Raw genomic sequence first — 12,563 nt, 5'->3', positions numbered from 1 at the left:
TTCCCATTATGATAACGCGCACAGACGGCCAGAGTGAACAGCAGTAGCACACACACTCACAACATACACAGAAAAAGGGATCATTATACCAGTTTGCTATGATTCATTACAACAGTACCAATAACAGCAGAGTTTTGTCCTGTAACTAGTTTCATACCTGCAAACTCATGAGAGGTGAAAAAGGTGACAAGCCCGAATGCTCCGAGAATTTTATTTTAAATATGAGCTTTAACATGTAGCATTCTGATGTACTCTGAGAATCAAATTAAGTGATAGGACAATTTTACTTTAAGCAAAAAACGAATTTATTATTCAGTGATTAATCAGTATTTCAGCTCTAGTTGAACAGCTGGCTAGTTAGCTTCTTTCTTTTTTTTTTTTTTTTAAATCATTATTATTATTAACCTTTTTTTTAGACAAAATCAATAGAGACCGAGGTCTCATTTTCAAAAGTTTTAGTCATATAAAAACAAAGATAGTAAGAGTAGTGAGAACTATCGGCTGTACAAAATAAAGTGATTAGTTTTCATTGAACCCTGTTACTGTATGGCTTCATATTAACTTCCACTGTTACTCTAAAGCTGTTAGAATTGATCTTCTATTTGCAATTAATATGCATTCAATCCAGTTCAATTATTTAAATGAAAATGATAATCTACTCTGGCATGTTGCTGTGTTGGGCTGCCGCTTGAACAGCGTTAATAATGGGCCACCAGTCTTCAAATCATGTGCCAACATGCGTTAGCGGTACTTCCGGTGTCCGATGTAGGATGATGGGGTAATATACTCTCACCAAACTCCTGTCGCGTAAACCAGTAGCATATCTGACCTGTAACTTTGGATTCAGAATAGATTTTGTCCGTTAGTATTTTTCGTAATTTAGCTTAGTATGTTTGGTGCCACCATAATGATTTAAGGATTAACAAATCCCTCCTTGAATATCAAATTGTTAAAATTATTTACTGAGAGTAAAGTACAGTAAAACTTAGAGAGCTTTGCTTATAGGAGGGATATTTTGAAATATAGTATTTATAAACGTACAGTTGTAAAATAATGAACTAACTCTGTAAAATGTTGGGATTTACTCTAACCTCCTACATTAGGACAGTGTTTGTATGCTCTCATTCACTCACTCGTTGTACTTTCTCTCACAGGTTTCTACGGATCATCGTTATATCTGGACACTGGTCTTGCCTCTAACATAGTTGTGACATATGCAAGAGTAATTTCCCTGGTTGCTCGGATCGTGACAGTGAGCGTGAACTGTCGGGGAGAGACAGTCTTAAGTCCTGCACGGTGACATGTCGCTGTGTTGGGCTGCTGTTTCAATAGTGTCATAGGGGGGGTGGCCAGTCTTCAAATCATGTGCAAACATGCGTTAGGGTACTTCCGGTGTCCGATGTACATTAAGACAGTGTTTTTATGCTCTCATTCACTCACTCTCTGTGCTTTCCCACCTCGCAGGTTTTCGTGGATTGAATGTGTTGTAACTCTGTAAATGTTGTTCATTCTGTACACATGACATCTATTGCACTTCTGTCCATCCTGGGAGAGGGATCCCTCCTCTGTTGCTCTCCCACAGGTCTCTTCCTCTCTTCTCCCCGTTAAAGGGTTTTTGGGGGAGTTTTTCCTGTTCCGATGTGAGGGTCCTGGGACAGAGAATGTCGTATGTGTACTGATTGTAAAGCCCTCTGAGGCAAATATGTGATTCGTGATTTTGAGCTATACAAAATAAATTGAATTTACTTGTACCTGCACCTACTGTTTTCAACAACTCCACAGAAGACACCTGGACAGCTCTGAGGTAATATATAATTTGCGCTATTTAGTGCCATATAGCGTCTCTGTGTAGTCAACAACTGTCAAATCAAATAAAGAAAGTAGACATCAATTATATTTTAACAATCATTATTCTCAGTTGTCCAATTTAACTGGATGGATTATAAATAATACATAAATAAATGTTCTCTCATTTCAAGTAAAATAATGGCTCCATCTAAAAATAAAAGGGTTCGGTTAACCCTCAGCCTTTTACACATCATTTCTGTAGTTAAACTGTTGAAGTATACGGCTGTGAAAATACGTAATTATAAAGATAGCTGTAAATACAGTAAATCATCTGAATCTTGGTATAATACTGGCTGCGTTTATTGGAGGTTGTTTTAAATGTCTGTTAGATCAAATGTATTAAGAGTCCATTTAGATGTACAGAATTATCACATGGCATTTTATGCTCATGTTCATAACCACATCTTGGCCAGATGGATGTAACGGCAACCTTTATATTCCAAATGAGATGTTAGCACAGCGCTCACTCACTTCAACTCGCTAAAGGAGGAGACAGGCCGAGGAGAACGTTTGTTCTTAAAGCAACAGTTTGACTTTGTTAAGTACTGTCTTTGCTCTGTACTGTATTTTGTTTACAGGAATACATAATTGCAGTGCTGTGTTGTAAGATTCACAATAAAACAATGAATTCCATTTGGTCGTTGATGAAAAGGTTATGATGCTTGAAATAAGAAATTCTGACTTGGACAAAGCAGTTTTGTGCTCGTCAGCGATCAGGCAAATGATCAAACAGCCTTATAATTATGGCAATTCTAGTTTCAAGCATTAACTTGCTCAGAACCAGTGATAAAATCTCAGTAACAAGTTATAATACCTTATTAAGATAATTAAGGACTGAAACGCTTGAAACAAGTGAAATGCTCGAACATAAAAACTGCCTGGTGAGAAGAAATATCGTGTCAGACAAAAAACAAGCATATATTGCCTTGATTTAAGATATTTCATCTTACTTAGAGTTTAATTTTTGCAGTATACTGCTTATCAGTACTCATGTGTGCGCCTATCGATACTCCACGTGTCATTTGTTGACATTACATCATCAGTGTCTTTGTCAGCAAACAGCACAGCGCTGAAAGTGTTAACTTTCTGTAACATTGAGCCAATAAATGACTGGATGTTTGTTTCTGTACAACTCATAGGTGAGAGTGTTTTATAGGATTACACGATTAAAGCTTTTTGCTTGGTTTCATTAAATACATCCACTATAGTTTTCTATTAATCCTGTCCTCCTTATCCAACCACGACACCGAACGTCAACCGACTCCTCCAACATCCATCTCCATCATGGATCGACCCTTCGAGGCCAAAGACCTGGAAGAAGGATGATTCTCCGAGTACAAGCATGGACGCAGGATCTGTGGCAGCAGATGCTTGACAATGTGACTAATGAGGTTTCATTGTCATCAATCTCAAATTTAATCTAAGAGGCTGACAGTGATAAGAAAAACACCAACAATGACAATTGCTTCAGCTACAACATTCATGAATTTATCAATCTGGTCACATGACTCCCATGGGCCGTTTTTACCTTTATCTAAGGCTTAATTCTACTTAATCAAAACTGTAAGAAGCTCAAATCACCTCCAAGACAGTGCTCAGCTGGCACACAATGAGGTCCCAATCTACAGCAAAGTCACAAGGTTAACAAACACATCCTTCATTATAGCCAAAACAATCTTCTTCTCCCTCACAATTAGTGGCGGAGCCCCGACAGCACGGAGCCGCCGTCTGTCCGCTCGCCGCTCCGTCCAGGATGAGGAAACGTTTCCTTCTTCTTCTTCTGCTGCTGCGCCGTCTCAAAACAACAAGCAACGAGTGTTTTTTTCCCAGAGAAACAAGCAGAAACTAAGCTGCTGCTGAGGGGCCCCGGGACCTCAAGAGGCCCCAAATACATGAAAAGGAGAACAATGGAAAAATGTGTCTTCTCAGAACATTATCCATCGTCCATTTCAGTATAATATAAACTCTATATTTTATTTTTTGACCAATATCAGTCTGGTGCTTTTCTCTTCTTGCACAAAATAAAAATGTGCTGCTTCATTCCTCTACAGCAGAGGTCTTCAACAGGGGGTCCGCGAAATTTTTGGTTGATGAGACAATTAAAAAAAATAAAAAATAATAATTTAAATTAGTTTTCTCTAAACATGAATCTGTCCATTATTTTAATAGTTCAGTATTGTATGAAAGATAACAGGTATGTTTATGCATGGCAGTGGCACTAATAGGCCATCACTCATTTTGGTTTCCACATTTATGTTTAAAATGAAAACATCAGTTTGAATAGCTTGTATGCATGATTATCATGCAATTGACAGACAATGTTGATATTGGTATTGGTATCAGTTGACAAGGTATGTTTATAAAAGGCAGTGGCACGGCCCCCCTACTCACTGTACCTTGCACATGTTTAAAATAAAAACATGGATATATGAACCTGTGTATTATTTGAATAGCTTAGTATTGAATGCACAATAAAGAGGTATGTTTATACATGGCACTAGGTCCAGTTTAATATAAAACACAATTTTATACAATATATATAGTCGGGGGTACCTGCTCCATCTCTCTATCAGTTTGGGGGTCCTTGGCCTGAAACACGTTGAAGACCCCTGCTCTACAGGAACAAAGTTTGAAAATAACTGAAAGGGTTAGTTCGGATCTCTTAAGTTTATTAAAGCTTTAACCTTCTCTGATCTAAATCACTCTGACTGGTTCTTCATGGGACAAAATGCTCTGGCACACACAGGAAGTGGTGCATTTGTGTTTCCTTTAAATACTCTTCTTCCTTTACGAGATGAAAAGGTTTCGAAGGGGAAAAGTCAGGACAACATGCTGATGTGAGTTTATATTTTGCCTCCTCGTTATTGTGTTTGTTTGTTTGTTGGACTTCCTATTAAAGACAGACTAAGTAACTTTTGCTGAACCGTAAATGCTTAAAGTATAGAGTAACAGTAGAACAAGTTGAGAAGATTCAGTGATGTCTGTTAAATAGTCGTATTTATCAAATGTATTAGCCTCCATGAGCTAGAAGTCATTTCAGACCAAGTAAAACCGGTTTCATGCTTCTTGCAGGCAGAGCAGCTGTCAATCACTTTTCAAAAAAGTAGACTCGTCTACAACAAGTGAGCAGGACTACAGAAGAGAGGAGATTCGTTCGTGTTTGTTTGCAATCAGCATGAACGACCACACGTTTGCTGGGACCGTGCACGCCGTCGTAATGAGCATGAAATAGGTTTAATGCTGTGGCAGCAAAACCTTTTAGTGTATAATTGAGCAAGGGTGCTTTTTTATTGCTAATGGTAAGTGGAATAGCAATTTCTTCATTTAAAAGTAACATCGTCTTTAACATCGTTTTAAGGTGAAGTCCACCGTGTTAGACATCAACTCGAGACTTTACGGGTGATTTTACATCGTGTACTTTTTTTTAAGTTGATTGGATTTGTTGGGTCGTACTTGTCAGGTTGGCAATGCCACAGCTGTCGACTATTTCTTCACTACAATAAAAAATATATGTACTAAGGTTTCCACGTTCATGGCCGGTTGATGACATTTTCACTGTTATGTTTGCTGGAGTTTGACAGTTGTTTCAAAGAACATCCACACTGCTATGCGTCACAGCAAGCTGCACCAGCTCAAAACACGTAACTGTGCTGATACAGCGATTACATTTCACTGGTCAGTTACAAAGCGCTGCTCTGGTAGCGTGTCATGATTCAGAGGCCTGCAACCTGGCAATCAGATGAAGTTCTACATGCTGTCTCCGATGGCTGAATGAGATTTGTTTTGATCCCTCGCCGTCTCTGTGGGTGACAGATAACGGGTGTCAACCAGCCTGACTACATCTCCACCACAGACAGATTACCTGCCGCAGCTCGCTATGACGCACCGCCAGAGAGGCAAATAAAACCATGAAAGAAAATAGAGCCATACAACCTAAATGGAACTCAACCACGCATGTAAACTCCTCTTGGGCTAAGAATATGTACGTGAGAGCGGACAAAAGTGTAAAACCTCCCTGTGCATGTAGAAACAGTGTTGCAGAGTGTTTTCACTGACCTGCTTGGACAGAGAGAGGCCTCTCCAGTAGGAAGACTGTCTGTTTCCAGTGCGTCTTTGTGACCTGAGGACCCGTGGAGAACATCACCTGGTGTGATAATATGTGAAAAAAAACAAGAGCACAAACATCACAAACTGGTGCTACCTTACAGCACGGAACACTTTGTCATGTTGCAGCATTTCGCAAACACAAAACCACTTTTTGGATGTTTCGGGACATGAAATCGGTTTATAAATCGGTTTAAACTTTTGAAGATATTCTTAATTTATAAAAAAACAGACTATAAAAAGTGTCAAAACAAGGAAAGCTTACTGGAGGTTCTGTAGGAGTCTTGCTGGGATTCAAATAAATCTGCACAAGAACCAATCTTCTATTTCATGGTTTCTGTTGGGGCCAATCCACGCTTAAACTAAACCATTTATAGCTTACTCTGCATTATAAATGAAACCGAATTGTACTGTGTTCATGAAGCAAACAGATAGTACCATGTTACACTGCTCCAGCCTTAGGTGCTAGTGGGGATGAACATTTAGTGGACCATCCATAGCATGCAGTTAGAGTCTCAGGTACAATAGGAAGTGCAAACGAAAGGCATATCTGTGTTGCTCACAGAGCTTGGCATCGGCTGTTCCAACTGGCCGGCTCTGCTGGGTAAGTGCTTATATCAGCAGTCGGCTAGGACGCATGTCGATTGCCAGCGGACGCCTCGGGGAGGAGGAACACGCTAAAGCGTGAACATAATTGAGTTTCCGTTAAATGGCTTGGCTGTGGCCGTCGCTTACCTTGTTGCCGCAGCCTTTGTCAAAGAAAATGTCAAAGTAGCCGACAATTGCCTGCAATGAAATATGAGGGGCGTGTTAGAATGTGACAGAACGATAAACCCCTGGATTTGTTTGACTACGCTGCAACTCTTGGCACGCAGCGCTGAGAGAGGCGGGAGGCACAACAAAGTCTCAGGGTTTTAATGAGCAAAATAATGAATGAGTTGAGGAATAAGGCAGTAAAACCACACTGGGAACACATTTTACTGTTCAAATATTTACAGTTATCTTTACTGTACTTACCTACCTTCAAGGAGACAAGGATTTAGATTAGCTTGCTTGCCATGCTTACCACGTCATTGTGTGTGTGTGTGTGTGTGTGTGTGTGTGTGTGTGTGTGTGTGTGTGTGTGTGTGTGTATGGTCTGGTAACTGTATTGGCTTCTCTGTTACAGAGCATGGGTATTGATACGACTCATGTGAGAACTGCACTCTTCAACCCTCCTTCCTTCTCAAAACCAACTGGGTTTCTCCTTCAGGCTGAGTCAACAACAGCTCCCATGTGCTCCCGCTCCACCTCATCTGGGAGACTTGTCATCGGACAAAAGAAATAAATTATGAGGCTGCCTCCAACGACACCGAGGCAATTTTGCTGACAATAAAAAAAAAAAAGAATTCCAACGTGTTACATGAAATTAGCAAAGGTGGCTATTTTGGTGACAGCAATGTGAAAACAGTCTGCACAGAGGAGGAATGGGTACAGGAAAATAAACACTAATGTGTTTTTTAGTCCAAATGAATAGGAAGGCGTGTTCATCTGAATAATGCCCACGGAATCCATTGTTGTGTAGATAATAGTTTGGCAAACCACAGAAGAAGAAACTAGCCAGTCCGAAGCTTCACTAAAGCTTTTTTAAGTCTTAGATGTGACAGACTTCTTTTCCTTCACACTGGGGTTTCCAATTCACTAAATGCCTGCGTGGAAATGTAGTCTTTTATGAAATACACTCTCTGCTGATGTGGATTTACAGAGCAATAAACACAACTGAGTGAAAACCAATTCACACATCTACAACAAACTGAAGGGAGAGTCCAGTGCCAGAGTGCCTGTAGGTGACCGCTGTCAGATATGTGAGGTAAAAACCACCCCCCAGGCTTGTTTTCCTCCCATTTCTCCCCCCGCTGGAGGAGGAGAGAGGCACTCTATCAATCTCAGGAGCGCACTTGTAGTGGCAATGATGCAGAACTAATAGCTTTTAATCCTGACGCAGCTGACAACTTGGAGGCCAGCTCTCTGAGACAAAGAAGAGCCGAATCAATGGAAGAGGGGGAAAGAGGAAAACAAGGGAACAGAGGAGAGGAAAGAAAGGAGGTAAAGACAGGAAAACAGACATGGGGAAGACATACAGAGCATTGGAACAACAAGGGAAGGAGCAGGAAAAGGGAAAGGGGCTGTAATATAATGTGAAAGCTGGGGAGAGGGTTTCCTCTTTAGGGTTTTTAGCATCTGTTCAAAGCTTCTGTAAAAGTCTCCCAAATTGAAATTCAATAATTTCTGCAAGTAAAACTGGCCAAGAGCGATATATTTTTTACAATGCATCTACATACAGCGTACACACACAAAGATACACACATGCAGACTCAGATAATCCGGAATGCCGTCAGAAGCCGTGTTCGACACTTCCCCGCACAGAGGCTTCAATCAACCTTTATCGACTCAGACAGGCAGGGGCGGAACGCTAGCTCACAACTAAACCGCCAGAAAAGAACCCGAAGTGGATAAAAGAGCATGTCAACCCAATGCAATTATGGCTTTTAATGAACGCTACGGAGACGCTCGGTACTGAGGTAATTAGGAAATTAGCCGTAATTACTCGTCAGGCAGAGCGGATTCACCTCTCCTCGCCGGGGAGGCAGAGATCATCCTCAATGCGCCTCGCCGATGACAACGCCTCGTAAGCGAGATTGATTGTCACTTCGACGTTGTGCAACTTTCACACACAGCAGCGAGACGGGCAAATTAAAATGTAGGCCACTGAGTGAAACTTGCAAATACAAAAAAACAAAAAACAGGAGAAGCTTGGCGAGCTTCTCCATTAAAATCCCATTTGAAAGAAAGAAAAAAAAAGTATTGTAACTGCCTCATGTATAAAACACCAAAGATGTGGAAGTTTAAGCAATAAGCAATAAAGACCTTGATGACTCACATCTGATCCGGACTGTACCGAGCCTATAGCTGATCACCGGCTGTTAATGCATCCTGATTTAAACAGGCTGAAGGAAAGGGAGTTGATCAAACTTCTCGGGGCCCTTTGAAAGAATTTAATGATAGCTTTTACAACAGCCAGTAAAACAGGTATTTCACGATTCAAACTTTCCCTCCAGATGGGAACTAAAAACAGTTTTTCAACAGCAGAAGGAGTTCAGCTGCAGCTATCTTCACTTTATACTATTTAAAGACACCTGCAAAAAAACGTATGGACTGCAGTATTGTGTTTCTGACTTTTGCCTAACTGTCTCAAACATCGATGTATGGAAAGTGAGCATTACAAAAGAAGCTAAATATCCTTAAAGCCGATAGATACACAGCCTTCAACCTATCGCAGCTCATTAAGTTGTGATGGCTAACATGTTAGAAAACATGTTTTTCTATCTACGTCCATCAAACAGAGCAACATTAGCATTCACTGATGTTTCTGTCCACCTGATGAAGACCAATAGTTCTTCTAGTTTTCACAACTCCTCAGAAAAATACCAGGGTCTTTAGCTGCTACATGTTCCACTTTCTTCACTTGCTCATTGCTAATTTGCCAAATTTGTCCGCTGTTTGGTGCTAAGCAGGTAGCGTACAGCGAGTTATCTGAGCTGGTTTGCTAAAAACTGCACCCGAGACCGTACTCAAGTAAAAAAAAAACCTTTTTGAAGGTCTCGTCTTGGAATCAACCGGATATCTACTCCCCCTCTTTTCTCGGTCTCATACAAAGAGAATTGTCTGATGTATTTGTTGACATCCTCACTGTGATTGCTCATAGAAGGCATTTCTCATGGTACACTCGTACATACACACATATAAATGGCAATAAAAGAGGTGAATGAGGAGGAATCTTTGAAATGTGTTTTCTGTGGTTGCTTTTATGTGAATGTGGATCTTTCAGATCAATGTGAGAAGTAAATATAGTTTGCATGTTCCACATTTTATTGTAAAATGTGTTGTGCAGTGTTGCACTGCTGGTCTGGTCTCGGTCTTGACTTGATCTAGCCCTGCCTTGGTCTTGGTCTTGTCTCAGTCTCGATACACTCTGGTCTTGGTCATGACTTGGTCTCGGTTCGGGGGGGGGGGGGGGTCTAGACTACAACACTGCCGTGAGCAACGCATTTCACATTACACAAAGATTTAAAACCCAAAAATATGAACACGGTTCCGGTTGTCCTCTTGTGCTTGAATGATCAGAAAGCTTAAATAAAAAATTGTGCCCCCTCACAGACTTATGTTCAAAATGTATGTTCCATTAATTTATGGTAATTTGAACAACCCTGTTATTAAATTGTATCTGAGAAGATCCCCTGACAGATTAAGGCCTCTATTTCCCATCCCATGATGGACGAAGGGAGGGAGGTTTAAAGAGGCAAGCGAGACAAACAGAGAGTGCAAGGAAAAGAGAGGGTAAACTTGAAACACAAGAGAGAGACACACACACACACACACACACACACACACACACACACACACACACACACACACACACACACACACACACACACACACACACACACACACACACACACACACACACACACACACACACACACGCACACACACACGCACACACACACACACACACACACACACACACACACACCAAAAACAGGACGAATCAGAATGAGCGCTTTTCATTTTCATCAGCGTTTAGCCTTGGGCCCCGGCTCTGTCTGTGATAAGTGATGACAGTGGGCTTCGTGACGGCCCACGGAGGAGGCTCCGCAACACTGAAGCTCTCCGGCCCCCATTCTCTGGGAAGAGCGGGGGGGAGAAAATTAATAATTATCATCATGGATAACACCAACAGGGAGCAATTCATCATCGCTCCCCTTTCGCCGGCTGTGTCAGCGAGCTGCGTGGCCCGGCCAGATACTATTATACGACGTAGGGAGGGGGGGGGGGGGGGGGGGGGGGGTTAAGGGGAGGGAACGGAGGGAGGGAGGGGGAGGGAGAAGAGAGGGCTAATGCGCTTTTGATGGGGTTTATCCAGGCATGGAGGCTTCAAGCACGACCACCTCACGGGCGGGTTGGTGTGAATCCCCCTCCCCTCCATCCCCCCCCCCCCCCCCCCCCCCATCTCTCCTCTCAGCCTCCCCACCCGACTGCTGCCACTCCAGTGAGGTGGAGCAGGAATCGGACACGGCTGCAGCGCACCTCCATTCTTCACTCTTATACACACAAAACAACTGAATTGTAACAGTCAGAGCTGATCCAGATTCACGCTGTGCAAAACTGACGGTGGTCAGCTGAGCTTTGTTCATGTACTCTCGAGGAATTGAAGCAATGAACACAGTTAAGGTGAAAGTGTGCATTTTGCAAGTTTAAGTGAAATTTTAGCTTTTGGTAAACTGGCTGTTATTCATTTTTTTCCCCCTTTTTTATGACAAATGGTCATAATAACTTTTTCTGTTATAGAGATTTGGGAAACCCAAACTCTGGCATCAAGACAACAGGCACATTCCTCCTACAGATTTTCCAAAAAACATAATTTAAATTTCTATCTCAGACCTCAAAGCCTTTCAGTGCTACTGGAAGTGAACACAGAGAAAGCATGTTATCATGACCAGCACTGTATAACATGAGGATAACCCAGCTCGCCCACCACTGCTGATAAACAGAGAGCAGGTCAACCTTCATGTGTGCTTGTGCTGTTATGTTGTATCAATAATCTGGGATATTCAGTAAATTCCTGGGAGCACCTTTGATGGGAATTTATTTAGTGTAACCACCATCCCTCTTAGTGATTGCTCACATTTTTCACAATGCCTTTAGACAACCTTCACTGTGCCTCAAATTGATGCATCTAGCTCATGTTGGATGACAGGGTGATAATGAATTGTTGAAGTTTTAGCTGCGATGTGTGTTTAAGACCCTGTCCTATGTCTCTTCTGAGATGGATTTCTATGTGTATAACTGGTAAAACTGGTCCAAATGCTTACGTCTCTTTTGATTTGTCAATCATTTACTATAAAGCACTTTCAATTGCATTTGATTTGCTTGAAAGGTGCTATGTAAATAAAACGTGATTGATTGATTGAGTGACCCATCTTAAGCTGCAGTTCATCTAGTTGCCACTAGATGCTGGCTCTGAAAAAATAATTTCTGAAATATCTTTTTCCAACTTCGGTCTCTGGGGATTACGTCCTGGTAGCAGTGCCTGGGTTGTGTGTTCCGCGGGATAGCAAATAATCGCAGTAAAAGAGTCTCCATAGATTTAGTATTGCACTAAACATTGTCGGATTCAAGGTGGACAGTTTCTTAAAAACAAATCAAGTCTAATGCCGCAGAACCATAAACCTGGCATCTAAATTACCCACAATGCAATTTAACCGCAGACAGTTTGGTAGCACCTATAGCACGTTTCAATGTTACCAATGCTTTACAGTTACCAAGGAAAAACACATTTAAAATAAATCTGCATTACCATTAAATATATTTCAGCAACTAGTACACATAAGACAGTTTTTTCCGAAGTGTGTAAACCGACTTTTAAGCTCAAAATCAGTGCATTTCCCCTTTAACTTCAAGGACGTTGACATAAATCAGTATGTAGAACGTTGGTTGATAGTCCACTGGAACTTGCCTGCCAAAACAATTCTTATTGACAGTCAGATGATCAGCGAACTCTGAATGTATGT

General features: G+C 41.4%; 1 protein-coding gene across 2 annotated transcripts in view; it reads right to left on the bottom strand.

Moving 5' to 3' along the window:
* The window catches only part of prmt3 (protein arginine methyltransferase 3), a 54,398-nt gene that overhangs the window by 6,100 nt on the left and 35,735 nt on the right, over nt 1-12,563 (bottom strand). For both annotated transcript variants that reach the window (XM_076078785.1, XM_076078784.1), the window contains exons 14-15: nt 6,688-6,738; nt 5,905-5,992 (exon numbers count right to left, since the gene is read on the bottom strand). In XM_076078785.1, coding sequence (XP_075934900.1) covers nt 5,905-5,992; nt 6,688-6,738 — 139 coding nt within the window. The remainder of the gene's footprint in view (nt 1-5,904; nt 5,993-6,687; nt 6,739-12,563) is intronic.

This window comes from Anarhichas minor, unplaced genomic scaffold (assembly GCF_050575085.1).
Source record: "Anarhichas minor isolate MPS153535 unplaced genomic scaffold, ASM5057508v1 ptg000067l, whole genome shotgun sequence".
NCBI classification, from domain to species: domain Eukaryota; kingdom Metazoa; phylum Chordata; class Actinopteri; order Perciformes; family Anarhichadidae; genus Anarhichas; species Anarhichas minor.
The sequence above is the reverse complement of the archived record's forward strand: the minus strand, read 5'-3'. Positions and strand labels throughout refer to the sequence as shown.